We start from the raw sequence: 22,859 nt of genomic DNA, 5'->3' as shown, positions 1-22,859 counted from the left end.
ACACTCTCATTAAAGATGTAACAGTTTCATATACTTAGAGACAAGTCGCAATGATTGTAGTTGATTAAGAGTAATAAAATAATACTTATAGAGAAGCTGAAACATGAATGCATTTCCCTGTCATCTACACGTCAAATTCATTCAAAACCAATTTTTTGTTTATGGATATTTGTAATTTGTATGTCATTGTAGATGCCTCTCGGCATAATCACAGTATTTCCACAGTTTTAAATTCTTCTACACATTGCCATGCAAACAACTGTATTTTTCTGAATACCTCCACAAAGCTTACATCTTGCTTCAGTGTTGAGCCAAGATTATCGCTACCAAAATGCACGTCTTATTATGCTCAATGAAGTCCAAGATTGCAGCTTAAACTCACGCTGGGTCAAATCAATGTGAAAAAGGGAATGTGCATGGTGGATAAATCATATTATCACATTATCTTCTCGAACATACATCTGACACACAAGCCATTGAAACTAAATGAGTAAAAAACTCTGTTGGGTTATGGTTCCATGGTTAAGACGGGGTGTACAAATGACCTAGGTTCAATCCTTTGACAGCTTAAAACCCCATGCATGTATGTGAGTGTAAAGAGAGGAGATTATGAAGCATATTATTTTGGCAATTCTTAAACATTTGGAGCTATAATTACTGTGGAATGTAATCCTTTTTGGATGCTTTTTACAGTTAAAAAAGAAAGCTGGACTACAAGGGTACCAGGAAATCTTAAGAACCCTATCTTTATGAAAGTGATTCATGTAATATGAGGCATTAATTAACTTGCTACCTATTAAGTTACATTGGAAAAATTGGACGTAAGCACATCAATATTAGCAAGAAATGTCCTAAACAGAACAGAACAATATGAGAAATGGCATAAAGGATCATGATGCTTGGTCAACAAAAACATAAAGAATTCTTACAATTTTTTAACATGTGAGTGCTCGTAGTTAAATATATATTTAAAGTTTCCCAACAAGAAGAAAACAAATCTTTCAAGAATTTCTATACAGAACCCAATAACAGAATGAGAATGGTTTTAGTTTATGATGAAAAACAACGGCTATACATTATCTCTCTAGAAGTAATAAAATTTACTCATATAACTTAGCATTGCCTTCTTTTCCCATGCTTCATAAGACTAGAGTAGATGATGTAATGAATCCTTTCAATTCGTTGCATTCATAAATAAATACCATTTCTTTGGAGCAGATCTGAAAGTGAGTGCATTCAGAAATTCCTTTACATGCGAAGTGCACCATCAATGTTCCATCTGTCAAACTGTAAAAATACCATCTTCAGAGTTGCTTTGCAAACTTCTGAAGGAATTTACATTTACCCTAAAGAAAACTGGATACTTTTTGTACACTATTCTCAGAAACAAACATTGAATGAATTAGGATCCAAGTCCAATATCTGTAAATGTCTCGTACTCTTGCATTCAAATGCTAAAGAAAGAGACCACATTAGCAGCATATCCAAACCAAAACAGTGTTATATTTTAAGTATCATTTGCTTTCAGGTTGAGAAGCATATCCTAATCTATAAAAACATAATGATAAAGCTAAACAAAACATGACAGCTTTTTACATGATAAAAATCAATGAAATATAATGCATTATACACCCAAAAATGTGGGCATTGCAAATCAAGAGCACAATGTATACAGTGCAGGGTACCAATAATGGACAAGCAGAAATCAATGACAAACTGCCATATAATGATGGATACAATTACAAACAAACCAAATTATTTCTGTTGCATCCTCTACCTGGATCCAATTTTACAAATACCAGTTTTTCAATCAAGCACTCCCTTTAAGCTTCTTTGCAATACCAGAAATATATTTTCCCTGATGAAATGCTTGTTCTAGCTCTAACTTGGTTGGTTGGCGTGTACCATCTCCAGCAAAGGTTCCAGCACCATATGGGCTCCCTCCCTTCACTTCTTCCATCTCAAACATTCCAGCTCCAAAAGTGTAGCCAATGGGTACATAGATCAATCCATGGTGAACCAATTGGGTTATGGCTGTCAATCTGCATGAGGACCAGAGATAAAATTTGAGTGCACTGAAGTACTTTCAGAACTTGCAAATTAACTACTAAAGCATGAAAACTAGCAGTAGTAATTTATTGCATCAATTTTCAATCATAAATCTTCTATTTAAGAGAAGTCAGCTTACCTTCAACTGCTCCATTATTATACGTGACTCTGTATAGCCATAATAAAGCAACGATAACTGGTCATTAAGATGAAATCCTTAGAAACATTAACCTTCTACAGTGATAGTGCAAGTCACTGCAATCCACTTCAGCTTCTATAAGCTGCCTTGAGAAAAGTAATGAAATTTTACAACACCATCCTCCTAGCTTCTTTCTCAAAAAGGGTTTGCTAACTAGAGATTTAGATTGACACAAACTTCCCAAATTCTTCCTGTAATATCCTCTTTCCTCAGATCTAGGGTTTCTGGTTAGTTCAATCCGTTCCAATGAAAGTATGGAAGGTGACTCAAACAAATAAACTGTTGTCAATTAAGTGTACCACTATCACATACCATTTTTATTACTGGTAAATATGCACTATTCATAAACTAGGCAGCAGATACAAAAAGGATGCACAGGAACGTATGCAAATCAGGTAATTTGGCAATAACACTCTTAGATATTAACAAAAGAGAGTCCACATACAAACTGTAAAAGCAACATAGGACCTGGTATGATCTGATGCAATGAATAGCAGGCCCAGATCACTCCTGTTTGAGTAGTTTAATGTCCTGAAACTTGCAACGAGTCAATTTCTAACCCTCTGAAAACACGTCGGAGCATTGTCCTAAGAATATCAGATCTGTTTATCATATTTATACTTCATCTTCTTCGGAATTGGAGATGACGGCAAATCTGACATTGAAGGACAACCTGGTATACTGCAATGAAGACTTAAAAGTGTTAAGGCAACATCATAATCAGCTACAACTAACATTTTTCCTTCTTCAAATGGGAAGAACTCCAACCCTTCCACTTCACGATTTTGTGAGAGAAAAAGGAGAAATAAATGGGAAATGCCAGGAATCTTGACTTTGACCAATTTCGAATCTTGGGGAAAATTTTACAAGCATACAAGTTTGGGAAGAATGCACATGCAATTGGATTTTTAAAACCCGAATGCAAGTATACTTGTAAAATGGTAAATGGAGAAATGAGTGAAAAATGAGAATTAGACTTGCGGGAAATGACTTGAACGGAAAGTACGGATATAGGCGTTATGGGTGGATAAAATGGAAAGATTTTGGGAATGACATTTTCATGAAAATGGGAAGGAATTTGAACATGCAATCCGGTTCTAAAAACCCGATTTTGGAAGGATGGGCATTTTTCATCTTTGCAACTTGGAATTTCAACAAAAGATGGTTAAAAAATTTTAACCATAAGGGAAGAACAATGATTTTCATCCAACTTGTAATCGGAGTAAAGATGGAAAATGGGGAAGATCAATGCAATTCAAAAATTGCTTATCAAGGGGGAAAATCTCTCTCACAAAACGATTTTTGGGGAAAAACAACTTATTTACAAATTTACAACTAGAAAGGAAAATAAGAAAACAAGAAAATAAGAAAATGAAACAAGAAAAGAAAAGAAATCATACCTTGTTTCAATCTGAAAATGCCTCTCCAAAAGATGATCAATCTTTGGAAGAAAGAAGAATAGCTCTTAAATAGAGATTAACCGCAATTCAAAACCCTTGCCACGTTTTATCAAAACGCCTAGGGCAGAAAAACGTGGTATCAAATGCAAGTTAAATGGCACAAGAAGTGGCCAAATCTCCCTCTAACTTCAACGCCTAGGCAAGAGAGTCAAAAACGATTTAGGAGATTGTTGCTTTGTGTAGTAAAAATCCCCCAAAATGTGGATCCAAGGAACCACGTGGTAGGCATTGAAGTAGAAAAACCAGCAAACAAAAACCCCCAATTGGCGTGAAAGATGTTTGCAATTGCATGATGATAGGAAAGAAACAAAAACGCCTCTCCTTCCTAAAAAAATCTCCATGAATTTTGCTTGAAATCTTCAACAAAAACGTTTCTCCTTGTTGGTCGGGTTTTTCAGAGGAAATAGCAAGTTCGATTTTGCATGTGTTTGTGAAAATCGGGTTTCTTGAATGAAATAGCAAGTTTAAAATTTGCAGTTTTTCATCAATAAGGCAAAATCGGGTTTTAAAAATGAAATTATAAGTTTAAAATCCTCCAAATTGCACTTTATAGTGAAAATCGGGTTTTTGGGCAAAATAGCAAGTTTTAAATGTCACTTTATTTCATTTCTAGGCAAAATCGGGTTTTGGAGAGAGATGTGCAAGTTACATTTTACTTGTAAATGGAAAATAAAATCCCTACAACAAGTTTTAATAACTTGCACATATGTAATAGAGATTAAAAATCCCTATTACAAGCAAAAGACATTAAAATAGGGGTTTTTCAAAAGAATTATAAGTTAACTTGTAACTTATCCAAAAAATCCCTATTATAACTTAAATTAACCAAAAAGCAACAAGGGGAAAATAAAAAGCAAATTACAAGTTCTTATTTTTCAATAAAGTGCACTTGTAATTAGCCAAAAATTTCCCTACAAAGACCAAAACAAAGGAAATCATTAAAACTTGCAATTCAAGGAAAATTTCCCACCTGCAGTCAAGGAGGAAAAACCCAAAATTGAAGGAAAGACATAGAAAACGAACCCAGAATGCGACGAATTTCAAAATGCAGTTCAAGGATGGACTGAGGATTAAGTCAGTCCAAGGATTAGGCGAAATTCTGCCTCAGGAAGTGTGTCATAGAGTAAAATTTTCATTTTTTGACAAAAATTTCATGTAATGGTACTTCATTTTTTAAAACAAAAATGAGGACAACAGAAATAACTCCAAGGTTCTTATATGTAGGGTCTCTACGTGTGGATAAGCTCTTGTGGTATGATGTGATTATGCTGGATTCACAAGGGGACTTACATTCAAATATCTGAGCGTTTGATTTGCTGGAACTCAAGTCCTATCTACTCAATGGGAAATAAAGAAATATCAAAAGCATAGGGTTTAAAGAATCTATTCTAGGACCTCAAATGTAAGAAGGTAGATGAACAACTAGGTGGAGTCCTACTGGGTTGGGCCTCACCATCTGGTTGAACAATCCGACACCAACTCAATGCAATCTTCTAATGGATGCTTCGAATATGTTCAAATCGTTAAACCATCAGACACTGATCACCATTCAAGTTAATGCATGAACAATACACGCGTAACAATTCGAAATTAAGCTCATTCAATGTCAGTTGACCACACAAGGCGCACTTACAATCAGTAAGAGGCTACTGGTTTGGACAAGTCGGATTCCACGCGAGTGCATTCAGTAACTTCCATCAATCAATCTAATCATTTACTATCTAACATGAAGATTCAACAAGAAACCATGCATATTGCAAAGAAACAACACACTTCACCCTACTTCAATGAAAATGGAGTTCATTTACCATCAAGGCAACAATTTCTTGCCTTCTCTCCCTAATCTACTCTAATTACTATTTATTCTCTATTGATCACTAGATATTCTAACCTCTATTTACTAACTATGCACTATTAACCTTTTACAAATGAAGAGCTGGAGCCTTATATAGACAACTCTTTACAATTCAATGGCTCAGAGTGATTTAGAATGAATGGCTAGGATTTCAGGATGAAAACCCTAATTAGGGTTTGTTACAACAAACTCCTTTAGCCAATGAGAAAATTACATTCAATGCATGAGAACCAATAGGAAAAAGGGGTAGGTACTGTTATCACAAAAGCTTGCACCCTTGCTGAGCTATCAACTCAACAACCTTGTGAAACATGGAAACAACCCCGAAGTGTGGGACCTTGTGCAAGGGGGTTGAATCTCCGGAGAAGGCCTGCTTCCTTCTCTATCTAGGTGCAGGTGTTGACCCAACTCAGCACTTCAAAGCTAATTCCTAAGCCTACCCTAACAACTTGCAGAGGAAAAGAGAAGAGAGAAATTACTTCAAACAAGGGAGGTGATGCACCAAGAAGAGATAGTTCCTCTCCCTACCTAAATGACACAAGTAATTAACTGAAACACCCTGAAGATGCACAACTTTCAATTATATGAGTAACCCCAATGCATAGATGAAGGTTAGAATCCACTGAATGCCAAGAGGGGAGAAGGATTCCCACAAGTCACACTTAGAAAACCAGTTAACACAGCATATATGAAGAGAAAGAGCCACAACATGCACCTATGATGAAGGTAAGAAAGCATACACAACATACATAGGTTGAAAGAAGGCAAGAATAGTGTTCTTCAATTAATCATAAGGCCAAACATCAATCTTACAGTTGCAGAAATGCAAAGATTACAAGTCTTCAAGAGAAGAGGAGAGCATAAGAAAACTGCAACCAGCAAGGAGAGAACCCTTTACAATGAGGCTTAACAGCCTTATATAGAAAAATGGGTTACAATGGTGATGATGACCCCTGCATGTCAGTCCGGAAGTGCAGGGAAGTGCATGCACTTGACTTGTACATGCAAGGAACCTAGCCATACCTCCAAAGGCAATTCTAAGGAACATAGATTGACAGACCTAAAGTCAGACATGACATAAGTCACCCAGCATGGCCCCGTACCTCCCTTGATGGAAATCCTGCCAAAAAACATTAAATGCACCCCTGTGGCTCCGCAAAAAAAGTGCATAAGTCACCAAGCTGTCGGAGCATTGAAAGCCTTGAGTGTCGATCACGCCATCCGGAAGTGTTGCAAGTCGGAAGTAGACCCAGAGACTTCGGAAGTTCGGACTCCCGAAGTGAGGAAGACAAGGGAAGAACTTCGGAACCTTAGGGTTTCGAAGTTCCGGAGGAACTAGAGAGAGAAAGCAAAAGGGGAAGGAACTTCGGAACCTCGGGGTTCCGAAGTTTTGGGGAGAAGAAGGAAGAAGGGGGAGGAGGGAACCTCGGAACCTCAAGGTTCCAGGGTTCCGGGAAAGGCAAGGAAGCGAACCTTGGAACCTCGGGGTTCGGGAGTTCCGGGGAACTTCGGAGACCGAGGTCACCGTAGTTGAAGAACAAGGAACTTCGGAGACCGGGGTCACCGTAGTTGAAGAACAAGGAAATTGGGACCTGGAGGTTCCGGAGTTCTGGACTAGAAGAACAAGGAACTTGGGAACCTGGGGGTTCCGGAGTTCCGGGGTTGAAGAACAAGGAACTTCGGAACCTAGGGGTTCCGGAGTTCCGAGGCAGGAGAACAGAAGAAAAGCTAAGGGAAGGAAGGGAACTTCGAAAACTTGGAGTTCTACAGTTCCAAAGCAGGAAAGAAAGAGGCTAAGGCAAAGAAACTCGGAACCTCGGGGTTCCGAAGTTCCGGAGAAGAGAAAGAGAGGGCCAAGGAACTTCCGACAAGGCAACACCTCAAACCATGATTTCACTGCTTTTCTCCTTGATCAACTGGGGAGCACTCGTCCATGGAACATATCACTGATCGGTTCTCACTGATGGACCAAGGGTGTCATAAAATGCCAACATTTTTGGCGATTTCTACGGGATGCTTGCTTGCTAAGAATGAAGTCCAGAAGCCTTAAGCATCCATTGGGCACTGAGTCATGGAAGACCCAAACATATGTGTGCCATCACTTGGAGGAAAACTGAAAACTAAAGCACACACCCTCTTAAAGAGAATGCGGCATACTTATGAAAGCAAAACAACCTCTAGTCTAATATTTACATAGTCATCAACACCCTCTTTAGAAGCAAGGCTTGAGATGAATCCCATTCACTGGAATTGGAAGAACTTCGCCATCAAGCTTGGAGAGATGAAATGCATTGGCCTCCTTGCAACTAGTGATGACATATGGACCACTCCAAATAGCATCAAATTTGGAGTGTCGCCCAACTTTGGCTCTGTCTGCATCCCACTTGAGAACTAGATCTCCCTCTTTGAAGACCCTATTAGTAGCCTTTTTGTCAAAAACCTTCTTGACCTGCCCTTGACGAGTCTCAAGTGTATGCATAGCCTTACTCCTAACCTCCTCTAGCTCCATCAGCTCAGCTAGTCTTACTGTCATGGCATCATTCTCTATTAATTCCAGCTAATGTGCTACTTCAAGAGAGGGTAACTCCACGGAAGTTGGGAATCTTGCTTCCTTCCCATACAATAGCATGAAAGGGGAGTTACCAATCGCCCTCTTGGGTGTGATCATGTCAGCCCATAAGGCTGTCCTCAATTTAGTGTGCCATGCCCTCTGATTGTCTTCAATTGTCCTTTTAATTATCCTGATGAGGTTCTTGTTGGAAGATTCAGCTAAGCTGTCACCCTGAGGGTAATAGTTGGATGATGTCTTCAAGTATACACCATGCTTAACTGCCCAAGAACTGATTTGGGTTCCAACAAATGCCCTAGCATTGTTTGATATGATGGTGGAGAAGACACCGAATCTTGTCACAATTCCATCAAGGAATTCCAACACTGAGGCCTCAGTGGCATCCCTTAATGCGACTGCCTTCGTCCACCTAGTGAAGTAATCTGTTGAGGCCAAGATCCACTTATGGCCAGCACTAAAAGGTGGGTTTATCATGCCAATGACGTCTAAACCCCATTGGGCGAACGGTTGATCTACTTGGATGGGATGAAGAGGTAGGGCAGCTAGTTTTTTCTTCCTAGAGAAGAGAGCACACTTCTTGTAATTCCTCACCCATCTATGTGAGTCACTGAATAAGGATGGCCAGTAATAACCAGCCCTCATTATTTTGATAGTTGTAGTCTTTGCAGAGAAGTGGCCCCCTGAAGAGCCATCATGAAATTCCTCTAACAATCTGCTGACTTGGTTCTGCTCGATGCATCTTAGTAAGACTCCATTAGAGTCTTTTCGAAAAAGAGTACCATTCACTAAGACATAGGGAATGGACTGCAACCTAAAGTGTCTTTTTTTGGTCCTATCCAGACCTTGGGGGTATCTACCTTCCATTAAGAAGGTGGTCATGTCACTTACCCAACTGAAATGAATGTTGTTGTCAGTTGGTTGATCCTCTTGTAGCACAAGGGTGACCTCTGAAGTAGTCTCGGAAGATGAGACAAGTTGTTCACATAGGCCCCTGCCTCTTACAAGCTTGGTGATCTTGATGTTGATGTCATACTCCATGACCTTGGTTATCCATCCAGCCTTCTTCTCACTGATGTCCTTGTTTAGAAGGAAATCTTTGACAATCGCATGCAGAACTAAGAGTTGGATCCTATTGTTGGACAACATGTGTCTGAACTTTTTTAATGCCCTTACAACAGTGAGGACTTGCTTTTCTACATAGCTATACTGAAGCTCGTAGTCCTTTAGCCCTTCACTAAAGAAAGCAATAGGTTGCTCCAACTTGTCATTGTTCAGCTGTGTTAGGACAGCTGAAATGCTGGATTCTCCTCCGAAGGTATAGAGGATAAAATCCTTTTCATAATTAGGATTGACAAGGGTAGGGGCCTGAGCAATTGCTTGTTTGATTTCTTTGAAACCGGCCCTACCCTCCTTGGTCCAACTGAAAGCCAAGTTTTTCTTCAACATGGAAGTGAGGGGTTTTACCATGGTGGCAAAGTTGGGAATGAACCTCCTCACAAAGTTGATCCTACCAAGGAAACTTTGCAATCCTTTCTTGTGACTGGGGAGTGGAAGAGAAAGAATAGCCTCCACTCGCTCTGGATCAATGGTCAAACCCTCCTTGGATACGATGTGTCCTAGCAATCTTCCTTGATCAGTAGAAAATACACACTTGCTAGGGTTCAAGGACACACCATACTCCCTGCATTTCATGAAAACCTACTTAAGATGACCAAGATGGTCAGTTGCATGCTTCGAATAAACAGTTATGTCATGAAGGTATACAAGCACAAACTTTGCTAATACACCCTTGAAAGCCATATCCATTGCTCTTTGGAACGTGGCACCTACATTGGTTAGCCCAAAGGGCATTTTACAATAAGCATAGGTACCCCATTTAGTAGTAAATGCAGTCTTGTATTGGTCTGATTCCTGGACTAAGATCTGATTGTACCATGAATACCCATCCAAGAATGAAAATCTTTCTGAGCCACTGACCTTTTGGAGAATCTGCTCCATAGAGGGAAGGGGATAGTGATCCTTGAGGGAGGCTCTATTGAGATCCCTAAAGTCTAAACATAGTCTGATTTCCCCATTCTTCTTCCTTACAGGGACAAGGTTGGCCACCCAAGAGAGTGCTTGATAGGGAAGATGATATTGGCTTCTATGAGATTGGTCAACTCCTTCCTCATTAGTGGCTAAATTTTGGGGTTTATTGGCTTTTGTTTTTGCCTAACTGGCTTTGCATCCAGGTTTAGCTCTATGGTATGTTGGGCTAAGCTAGGGTCAAAACCCTTCAAGTCTTCATAGGTCCAAGCAACTATGTCATTATATTGTTGGCAAAGCTCAACAAAGGCTTCTTGCTCAGTTGAGGAACTCACCTTGCCCAAGTTCAAGGACCTACCTTCAGCAACAACAACTGGCTTGTAATCACACCTCTTTGCAGCCAAGTTCATCCTCTTCTTCAACTGATCATCTGAGTTGAAAATGCCCTCCAAGGTAACTAGACCTTTAGGCAACTTGTTGGAATTGAGCTGCATGATTTGATCTCCATACTGATCTTGCAGCTTGGACTGATTTTTAGCAGAAAACTCTACTTCATTTTGCAAGAAGTTGACGATCTGCTGATCGCTTTCAAACACTTGTCAATTCATTTGATTGTCCAGGACCGCAGGCCTCACAACAAGTCTGATGTGTTGCTCTTTCTCTTGTGCAACATGCGTTGGTATGTCGAATTGAGCACCAACCGCTGCAAGCCTATCAGCATGCTTGTTCTGACCTCTAGGAATGCTCTGGATATTGAAGGCTTCAAATCCATCAATCAAATCCCACACCCTGTGTTCGTATGATTTGAGTAGGTTGTTCTTTGCTATGCTTTGGGCTCGGATGTGGTTTACAACCAACTCACTATCTCCAAATAATTGCAAAGATCTGATCTTTCTGCTTTGTGCAAGTTGGAGACCCTGAATCAAGGCTTCATACTCAGTGACATTGTTGGTGCAACCAAATTGAAGCCTAAAGGAGAAGAAATATTTCTCCTGCTTGGGAGAAACAAGCACCACACTGGCATCTGCACCATTCTTGTTTTTTGAACCATCAAAAAACATGCTCCATAACCCCTTTGAATCTCCTTGTGTCTTGATGAGCTTAGGGATAGGAGTATCCTCTTCACGGATACAATAGGTGCCAAGCCCAATCTTTTCGGTATCAGCTAATGGATCAAACTGAAAAGCATTGGCCCATTCGTCCAACAGGCAATCAGGGACCTCCTGCAAGAGAGTAGCAGGCTCACGGACAGCACACTCCTCTCCCTCTTCATGCAAAGTGCAATTCATGTTTATAGGGTTGGGGGTGTAGGGCTCAATGTGGTTTTGGGCAATGGGCTCTGCCCTTATGGTGACCTTGGTACCATACCTTGTTCGAAATAGCGTGTGGGACCAATCAGAAGACAAGTACCCACCTATCTTGGCAATGAAATCTCTAGACAAGCAGATGGCAAAGAAGGCTGGGAGGTCGATGATGGATATGTCTTGAAAGACAGTGCAACCAGGCCATGCATGCAATGTTAATTTCAATTTTTTTACCACCCATACTGTCTTAATAGAAGTGCCATCTAACTGGACCACCCCTTTGGTCACAGGTTCATATTCTATGCCAAGAAGATCAGCTATGATCGTAGGCATGACTAAGCTACTAGCTCCTGAATCTATCATGCAGTTGTGAACCAAATTGTCTCCTATTATTAAGGAGAGATAGAAAGGAGGAGGCTTGCTGATCTTGCTTGAACCTTCCTCCTTGGGTTGCACCAAGCTGGCGGAGACTGTCCTTTCTCTGACTGCTACCTCATCACCTGACTGATTGACCTTCTTAAGTGCCTCTTTAAGCAAATCCCTTTGAGATGGGATTGAAAGGGCCTCCCACATAGTGACGTTGAGGTTGGCCTTCTTCATTTGATCAACTATGTTGAAAGGGACACCACCTGGTTTTAGAGGCCCCTTTGAGGCTACAAGGTCTACCTTTTCTCTTTGGATGACTTGGGTCTCCTCCTGCCTCTTGTTCCCTTGCATGGTACTTTGGCTTGTATCATGGATGGCTACATTGAGTGTTGGAGCTTGGACTGATGTTGAAGGTGAGGCAGTCTCCATGGCTCTCTTCTTTGACCTTGCATACTGCAGCATGGACTCACCATTTGTTTGGTTCAAACCACAAAATTTCGCCTCCTGCCAATTGACAAAGGTAGAATCCCCTTGTAAGTGAGCTTGGGGACCAACACTAGGCTGATTTGGGTCATATTGTTGGCCAAAAGTGGTCGGCCTATCTTGCGCTACTAAAGTTTGAACAAACCCTCCACTTTGGCATACACCTTGGTTGTGTGGCTGATTGCATGGTTGACACCAATCTTGCTCTTGGGCAAGGTTATTTTGCATTGGAACTATCGCCTTTGAGTTGCTTGTGTTTGTGGGGTTCACACTATTCAAAGGGCTGGCATTGCTCCATTGGTTTTGCCCTTGAAAGGGTGGCCTGTTTTGCTGATAATTCTGACCTTGTGCTTGGTAAGGTCTGTTATATTGAGTTTGTTGTCTTTTTAGTGCCACCAATTCATTGCCAAAGTTTTGTAATAGAGCCTTGACCTCATGGAGCTCATTAGAGGATGTAGATGGTATGGATGATTGCCCTGCGGGAGCCATGGGGATAGGAGCCATGGTGGGTTGTTGAGTCTCTGGAAAGAGAGGCATTGGAGGCCTTGGAGCTATCTTCCCAGCCTGAATCAAACAATTTTTTGCTCTTATGGCTATGTCATATGCACCCAGTAGAGAGGCTCCACCCATCGATTGTACCATGACAGCTATATTGTTGTTGAGAGCTCTAAGATAATACAAGAAGGCATGATTTGGGGATGGCTTCACTAGAGCAGGAATCCTATTCCATGTCTTATGGAATCTGAAGTTGAAGTCTCCCATGAACTCGTGGGGTGCCCTCTTGATCGTAGATAATTGCTCCACAAGTGATAGGTGATCACTTTTGTCTTCGAAATGGTTGCACAACCTCTCCCCCAATTCATCCCAATTATGAATGGAGCTGGACGGCAACCCTCTACACCACTGCAAGGCTTTGCCTTTACAAGATGTGGCTAAGAGTCTGACAACAACATCATCCTGAGTGATATTGTGGACAAAGTAGATGTTTGCAATGTCTTGAATGTGCTCAATGGGTGTAGTAGCTGTTTCACCAATGAAATATGGTATACTCTTCAATGCAGCCACTGGTATGTCATTCCATTGAGTCAAAACAAGGGCACTCCCCCCATTAAAGGTAACAAAGATTTGATTTCTTGCCATGTGAAACAATGGTCTATTGATATGAGTGGTGGGAGCCCTTGATAGAAAAGGTCTTGTAAATGGGGGAGTAGAACGAGACCTAGGAGATGGAGTGTTTACAACCTTGTCACCTCTGACTGGTGATAATGAAGGTCTACCTCTCCTCCTTCTAGAGCCTACAAATGGAAGCCCTATGAATTGGAAACTGCCCCTAGAAGATGCCCTTGTATGAATTCTGGGCATGAAATCTGCAACCACCCTCAGGAGCTCAGAGCTCTGGAGTTGCGGAGTCTGACCACTTTGGCACCTCGGGAGCTCGGATGTCCGAAGTGAGGAAGCTTGGGAGTTCAGAACCTAGGGGTTCCAAGTTTCCGTGCCTAAGCACCTCGGAACCTGGGAGTTCCGAACTTACGAAGCGAAGTGGTTTACTGACCTCGGAACCTGGGGGGTTCCGGATTTCCAGGGTAAGCAGAGTTACGATGACTTGGGAACCTGGGGGTTTCGAGGTCCCAGAGTATGAACTTTGTGTGAGCACGAACTCGTCCTCCAACAGAGTCGCCAAGTGCTTGAGAGATGACTGCCTCTAAAGGTCAAAACACTAAGAATAGCACTAAATCCTTAGCATGTGAATTAAATAAGTCCCACCGGGCGTGCCAAAAACTGTTACCACAAAAACTTGCACCCTTGCTGAGCTATCAACTCAGCAACCTTTTGAAACATGGAAACAACCCCGAAGTGTGGGACCTTGCGCAAGGGGGTTGAATCTCCGGAGAAGGCCGACTTCCTTCTCTATCTAGGTGCATGTGTTGAACAAACTCAACATTTCAAAGCTAATTCCTAAGCCTACCCTAACAACTTGCAAAGGAAAAGAGAAGATAGAAATTGCTTGAAACAAGGGAGGTGATGCACCAAGAAGAGATAGTTCCTCTCCCTACCTAAATGACACGAGTAATTAACTAAAACACCCTGAAGATGCACAACTTTCAGTTATATGAGTAACCCCAATGCATAGATGAAGGTTAGAATCCACTGAATGCCAAGAGGGGAGAAGGATTCCCACAAGTCACACCCAGAAAACCAGTTAACACAACATATATGAAGAGAAAGAGCCACAACATGAACCTATGATGAAGGTAAGAAAGCATACACAACATACATAGGTTGAAAGAAGGCAAGAATAGTGTTCTTCAAGTAATCATAAGGCCAAACGCCAATTTTACAGTTGCAGAAATGCAAAGATTACAAGTCTTCAAGAGAAGAGGAGAGCATAAGAAAAATCCAGGCAGCAGGGAGAGAACCTTTTACAATGAGGCTTAATAGCCTTATATAGAAAAAGGGTTACAATGGTGATCATGACCCCTGCATGTCAGCCTGGAAGTGCAGGGAAGTGCATGCACTTGACTTGTACATGCAAGCAACCTAGCCATACCTCCAAAGGCAATTTTGAGGAACATAGATTGACTGACCTTCCAAAGTCAGACATGACATAAGTCACCCAACATGGCCTCGTACCTCCCTTGATGGAAATCCTGCCAAAAAACATTAAATGCACCCCTGTGGCTCCGCAAAAAAAGTGCATAAGTCACCAAGTTGTCGGAGCATTAAAAGCCTTGAGTGTCGATCACGCCATCCGGAAGTGTTGCAAGTCGGAAGTAGAAGTTCGGACCCCTGAAGTGAGGAAGACAAGGGAAGAACTTCGGAACCTTGAGGTTCCGAAGTTCTGGAGGAACTAGAGAGAGAAGGCAAAAGGGGAAGGAACTTCAGAACCTCGGGGTTCCGAAGTTCCGGGGAGAAGAAGGAAGAAGGGGGAGGAGGCGGGGTTCCGGGAAAGGCAAGGAAGGGAACCTCGGAACCTCGGGGTTCCAAAGTTCCAGGGAATTTCGGAGACCGGGGTCAACGTAGTTGGGGGACTTCAGAGACTGAGGTCACCGTAGTTGAAGAACAAGGAAATTGGGAACTTGGGGGTTCCGGAGTTCCGAGGTTGAAGAACAAGGAACTTCGGAACCTGGGGGTTCCAGAGTTCCGGGGGAGGAGAACACAAGAAAAGCTAAGGGAAGGAAGGGAACTTCGGAAACTTGGAGTTCCGGAGTTCCGGAGCAGGAAAGAAAGAGGCTAAGGCAAAGAAACTCAGAACCTCGGGGTTCCGGAGTTCCGGAGAAGAGAAAGAGAGGGCCAAGGAACTTCCGACAAGGCAACACTTCAAACCATGATTTCACTGCTTTTCTCCTTGATCAATTGGGCAGCGCTGATCCATGGAACATATCTCTGATCGATACTCACTAATGGACCAAGGGTGTCGTAAAATGACAACAAGTACATCGGAGTTTGTGCCTTCATGTGCAAGCATGGTTTACTGAATCTAGACATGCTGAGGTGTGCCTTTAGATTGGAGGAATAGTGACTAGGATGCCACCTTGTCTGACACTTGCTCGTATCTCTTTTGATACTCAATTTAGTGATACTAGGAAGCTAACTTTGATTAACTCTTCTAAAACTATCTGCTTCTTCAACGTACCCTTGCACTAACTTTGGTTGATCCTCTTCCGTCCTTGATGTACTTGATGAATGATGTACCTCTCCTTGACTCTCTTGTGTTTGATGAAGCCTCCTCTTGATTTTGCATAATGGTGATAGGAAGTCATGGTCAAGTCACCTTCTCTAGTAGCTCATCTTGCCTTGAAATGTTTATAAGATCCTTCTTCTGATATCTTGTGATCTCTTTGAGGATAGTTCTAACACTTTAAGTCCTTTGATTTTAGCAACACCTTGGGTACCTTCTCATGCATCTAAGGCGTCCTTAATGTGGATGAAGCTTGAAGAAGTCCTTCTTGTCCTCGCGTGATCTTCCTCCAACTTGGTCTTGTTGATCTGCAAAACAAACAAAAGATGATTAAGTATACATAATATATTCATTCTAACATAGCATTTCTTACCTGAAATCATCAACAAGAAGGCTTTAGGATTAATTTCGCTCTGGACCCTCTCTAAGGACAGGACCTATAATGAAATTCGCTCTAGACCCTCTCCAAGGAGAAGACCTATAATGAAATTTATGCTCTGGACCCTCTCCAAGGACAGGACCTATAGTGAGATTTTTGCTTTGGACCCTCTCCAAGGATAGGACCTATAATGAGATTTTCGCTCGGGACCCTCTCCAAGGACAAGACCTATAATGAGATTTTCACTCTGGACCCTCTAGAAGGGTCAAGAGCGAATTTTGCATTTTGCACAAATTCTTCAATTTCTCATCATTTTTCTTTTCTTCAATTGTCTCCAAGGCATGATAATGTCCTGGTTGAGGTTCCAAGGCATGAAATTAGTCCATATTTGAAGCAAAAGGGAGAGTCTTAGGAAAATTCGCTTTGGACCCTTTGAGAGGGTCAGGAGCGAAATTTGTCATTTAGTCTCAATTTCATCATTTCCTTTGCTCCAATCTACTTCTCAAGGCAAGTATACATCAATCCTCTCTCAACCATGCCATAGGAGCAAAATCTTTGACCTAATCAAGGAACCAATATGTGTTTTAGGAGAATTCGCTCTAGACCCTTTGGAAGGGTCAGGAGCGAAATTCTTCCTTTGATGCCATTCATCTTCCATTCGTCATTACTTTGCCTTGAACTTAACTTTCCAAACCTCCTTCTATCATGATTATGCAACTACCCTCCATCCTAGCTTGAAACAAGGTGAAATAGGGAGTCCTTTTAAGGATTTCTCTCTGGACCCTTTGGAAGGGTCAGGAGCGAAGGTGAAATTTGCTCTGGACCCTTTGGAAGGTTCAGGAGCGAATTTTGCATTTAAGCACAAATTCTTCACACTTTATGACCACAACTCACTCAAATGCATTTCTAAGGATGCCTCTAAGTTCAAACAACCTCAACCAATGGTATGCTTGATGTAAAATGGGAGCAAAAGGAGGTTTCAAAAGAATTTGCTCTGGACCCTTTGGAAGGGTCAGGAGCGAAATAGCTATTTGTACTCAAGCTCTCATCATTTCCTTCAACTTTGCTCTTAGACTTGTCTTTTGGGTCCTTCCTTCATCTCAATCAAGTCCATTTGCCCTCAAAGTGATGTCCACTCAATGCTTTTGGTATGAAATTAGGCCTTTGTAAGGATTTCGCTCTAGACCCTTTGGAAGGTCAGGAGCTTAGGTGAAATTCGCTTTGGACCCTTTGGAAGGGTCAGGAGCGAATTTGCTCCTTTAGGCTCAATTCACGCCCCTTTTCACTTGGCTTTATCTTAGACTTGACTTTAGAATCCATTACTTGCCATGCATGACCACCATTCAATATCTATAGTGAGGAATTAGGTCTTCTGGGGGATTTCACTCTGGACCCTTTGAAAGGGTCAGGAGCTTAGATGAAATTCGCTCTAGACCCTTTGGAAGGGTCAGGAGCGAATTTGGCAATTATGCTCAAATCCCTCACATTTTCATCACTTCACTTTGTTGTACACATCCATTCTCTCTCAATTATGCCATAGGGACAAGGTTTATGATGCAAATTAGGATAAATGAGTGGAATTGGTATCAAACAAGTCTCTAGACATAATGCAAAGATTCTCCCAAACTCAATCAAGGCATAATTGTTGAGACATGGACCAGCTAGGACTCAAACCTAGGACCTTCCATACGATGTTGGAGTGCTCTACCACTGAGCTACTGGCCCCTCTTGGACCAATCCATCGTCGATCCGGGTGTGGCTTATTTCCAACACCAACACCCCCCCTTAAGCCACACCTCTCGTGTGCTTGGGGCTCCTAGCCTGGACCTAGCTCTGATACCATGTTGAGACATGGACTAGCTAGGACTCGAACTTAGGACCTTCCACACGCTGTTGGAGTGCTCTACCACTGAGCTACTGGCCCTGTAATGCCCCACCAGGAAACCCCGAAGGGATAAAGCTAAAACACAAGAATAGAGTGCAAATATTTTTTTATTTTTTTTAAAATTAAAACAAAATAATGATACATTGAATTATCATTAAGTTCAAATTACACAACGAAAGACTTAACTAACACCTAAAGAGTTTCCCAACATGATTACTTGATTCAACACTTAACTCAACTCATGCTAATTAATTCAATTATGTTGATTAACTTAATGACATGATAATACTTTAAACAAAGGATAAATTCGTTCGATAGGTTAAAAATATAGATAACATGATTAAGTTCATCCATTACAATTTAACCATACATTACGTTCAATCCTACAATAAAACATATGTCATGCATCTAATTTCCTTACATACTTTAATTGCATTAAAAACTATTGAATACTTTCCATTATACTAACCTACATTCTTCATGATCCAAATAACTGCATTTAATAACTTCATGCATACTTTAAAATTAATATCACCTAATCCACATTATACATTTTAACCATAATGCCATCCATACATGCAAAATAAAAAAGAAAAAGAAGAACACAAACACCACATAACACCAAATTGATATCAAAGTTCACCCCTAGTGGGCTACATCTCCGAGTCTGCTCAACTGCAAGACCCCTCTAATAAATAATAGGGTGAAGAATACAAAAGGTTCACATCATTTACATCCTGCCATCAAGGCGTACATAAACCAATAATACATACGACCGCATCGGTCGAATAGATACATGAATGATCCCAAAAAAAAAGAAAAAAGATCCATCTGAAACATGATAAGAAGCAATCTCAGAAGAACAATTGGAGCACCCTCGAAACTAAGTCCTCGCAACCCATCATAAGCAACCCATGGTCTAACATGAATATCAGGTACTCCCAAAGACATAAACAACTAGATATGACTCCACAACAGTGCTCCTAGCAAAGACAACACAAACTGCACACTAGTGAACATAAGGGACAAGTGTCATCACATAACTTGGTATGGTTACCCTGTCAGGCCTCCATAGGTTCCGACCCCATCTACTGGGTTACCCTGGCAACCTTTCTCGAACCTCTGGCCCATTCAAGTCTCTTGTGGACCCAACACATCCTTTCGTGAAGACAAGGTTGTTGGTTTGCCATTTCAGGCCTTCTCACTGCATGTTGAGTCTGTACTAGCCCTCATCCCATGCGCGAGGCACAATTATCTTACTTAGTGTTTTCATTTACAAAACTCTCTAATATGTTATTAGGTTATCACTTATTTAGACACACTTTTGATGGGTTACCCTGCAACCACTTTGGGCGCGGCCCCCACCCGGAAGCCACTCTCCCATATGACACTAGACCATAATCAAACGAAACTCATAAACCAAGGAATACACCAGGACAAGATTACGGAGTTCAAATACGGTAGGAATACCCACTTGGCCAAACAAGTCTTCATACGAGGTGCACTGACTGACAGTACTCTAACTAGAGACATGACCAGCTACAGTCAACCACATAACAACACCCAACACTCGCATAAAGGACATGACCAAATACAAACAATCACAAGAAAACAGTCCAAAACTCGAGATCAAGGACCTAAGCAAGTTCCAAAATAAACATATGACAATATCCACCAATCACAATCAAGGACTTGCCATTTCTTAATCAAATGTGAATACAGAAAATTAAACATTCATAGACATAAATCTGAAAAGACAACCTTTTTCCATATTGTTTAAAAATACAGATCGATCAAGTTTTTTAATTGATCTAATTTTCCATATACAGTTTTAGACAAAATCACCATTACATAACAATTTCAATACCAAAAATAGCAATCATATGATCGTGCCTATAATCCAATACATAAAAACAAAACATTATAAATGAATTTTCTCATCTAATATCCATATTTCGTTAAGAGAAAATGTCATCAATTTTCTAACTCTATCTATCCATCTTCAAATTTCCCAATGACATATTATTTAATCTCAAAAATTTCCAACTAAGATATTATTTAATTTCCAAGAATTAACAAATAAGATAATATTTATTTTTCCAATATTTTCCAAATAATATATCTATTATTTCATTTATCTAAAATTTACTAGATAACATATATTAATTTCACTTTCAAAATTTACCAAAAACATTAATTATTTTACTTTTACGAGCTATATTTAAAATATACAAATTTAATATCAATTTAAATATATTTTAAATTAAAATTAAAATTATATATTAAAATATCCTTTTTTTTAATAACCACGCTGTTGATGTGGACCAATTTGTACGATGGTCTAATTTTATACCACCGAAAAAAAAGGAGAAAGGGGCAAGTCGCTACCTTGGGTAGCACTGCTACCATCCCACGTGGTGGGGTTTTCCCTGCCACATGGGGGGGTAAGAATAATTTTTTTTTTATTATAATTATTTTCTTCATTAACTATTAGAAATAGAACCCCCCCCCCCCACAAAAAAATAATGCACAGTCTGAGACTAAGCCCAAAAACAAATTTCCAAAATAACCATGCTTTTCATATATTAAAATCTTTTGAATAACCAATTCCAGAAAGATAAAACTGGGCGAATTCCTCCAACCAAATACCATATTTGGGCAAATAGAATTAATTTACACACATTCTTCCAACTAATTTGCCTAACACAAACTAATTTCCCAATTTAACACTTGAATCTGAATGCATTCATTTGGAGTTTAAACAAAAAATTTATTGTGAACAGTTAACCCCAATTTTTAATTTTGAAATCAATTTGAGCAACCAAAATTTGATCTGGAGGTTGGGAATGGAAGCAAGGAGGGTGTAAAATTGAGATTTAACTACAACTCTTCCATATTCCACAAAATATATGAGATTTTCAACAAGCACAACCAAATTTCTTCTAAATATAAATAATCTCTTTTAAACAATAAAACCAAAGAGATAAACAAGAATCCAACCTTATTCAACAATCCTGGGAATGATTTGATGAAGAGCCCAACCTGCAATCTCAAGAAAATCCTTCGCCCACAAATGCCCAAAATTTTCATTCCAAAAAATAACTCCCCCAAAATATTTTCAAAACCTAGGTTAAAAGGGAAATTGTCTGATTTAAAATATTTTCCTCCAAATAAATCATTTTTTTGGATTTAAAATATTTTCCTCCAAATAAATCATTTTCAAACAATTTAAATATGCAAAACTTGTATTTTCTTCTAAAATTGATTTTCTTAATTTAATTAAAACTAACATTTCTATTTCAAAATGCCAAAGAGGGTAAAATATTTCTATTTTCAAATACTATTTACCCTTTCCTTTCAAAATGCATATACTTAATTAATTCATCATTTAAAAATAACCATTTAATCAAACTTGCTACAAATATGAATTTAGTAATCTGATTAATGATTAATCACACAAAGGGGTCCTATTTAATTTAGTCCCTTAATTTACTAATGTGTAAAAAAACACATTTAATCAAATTAAATACTTAGGATTAAATACTCAATTTTTACCGCACGCACAACACGCAACCCAAGAAAGCCAAACAAACACACAATCTGCATAACCAACCAAAGGGGAAACTGACGGACAACTGACGACGCTCACTTGAGTACGATAAGGGTAAAACGAGGGTCTTACAACTACCTAATCCAATTCCTTAGGGCTGATAAGGTACACTCAAACCTGCGAATCTAGGTGGAGACGAACCTCGTACCTATGCGGTACTATACCTGCAATCTCCTACAACCATGAACCACACATGCATACATATATATTTAATGAAAGTGTTAGCCCGAGATTAATAACACAAATCAGAAGAACAAATAAACTTACATAAGAATCGATGCGAAAATAACATTTACAGGTACGCACAATAATCATAATATCTGACTATAACATTACATCATGGTACAACAACCATCCAAGAAGGCCACTTAAAAAGTCAACCAAGGTCAAACCGGTTTTAAAAATCTGATTAGGGCAGGGGTACTACAGGCCCCTCTTGGACCAATCCATCGTCGGTCCGAGTGTGGCTTATTTCCAGGACCAACAATAACCCCAAAACTAGAGCAAGGCCTGACCTAGAGAAGGCTTTCAAAGAGACCCTGACCTGGACCACCTACTGACCCACTTCAATTCAATCATACCCTGCTATCCTAATGACCTCTCTAGCAACTCTCCAATGCAAAGATTAATAGCCAAGATCCAAACGACTAAGACAGGAAGACTAACCCTAGAAAGCAAAAAGTAGGGGTCCCCATTTGCAATGGGGCAATGTGTGAATACGTCACAACAGGTCTTTCTTCAAACAAGGCACCTTTGATTGATGAATCCAATTATGCATTTTAGAGAGTAAGGATGGAAGCCTGTTTGAGGGCATTAGGGTTTGATGTTGGTAATCTGTTGTGGATGATTATAAGATTCTACAAAGTCCTCCAAGAGATCAAGCTAAGAAGAGAGAATGTGAAACTAATGCAAAGGCAAGAAATACTATTTTATGTGGCCTAGCTAACTCCAAGTTTGTAAAAATAATGCAATGCAAGACTGCAAAAGAAGTTTGGG

The 22,859-nt window shown here is 40.2% G+C and overlaps 1 protein-coding gene across 1 annotated transcript in view; it reads right to left on the bottom strand.

Moving 5' to 3' along the window:
* Window positions 1-1,589: 1,589 nt before the first annotated feature.
* LOC131048252 (probable NAD(P)H dehydrogenase (quinone) FQR1-like 1) overlaps window positions 1,590-22,859 on the bottom strand; it is a 52,411-nt gene continuing 31,141 nt past the window's right edge. Inside the window, exon 4 of the mRNA XM_057982143.2 lies at window positions 1,590-2,042. Within this exon, the coding sequence (XP_057838126.1) occupies window positions 1,811-2,042 (232 nt within the window). The 3' untranslated portion in view covers window positions 1,590-1,810. The remainder of the gene's footprint in view (window positions 2,043-22,859) is intronic.

This window comes from Cryptomeria japonica, chromosome 1 (assembly GCF_030272615.1).
Source record: "Cryptomeria japonica chromosome 1, Sugi_1.0, whole genome shotgun sequence".
Lineage (NCBI taxonomy): Eukaryota > Viridiplantae > Streptophyta > Pinopsida > Cupressales > Cupressaceae > Cryptomeria > Cryptomeria japonica.
This window is presented reverse-complemented; position numbering and strand designations above follow the sequence as displayed.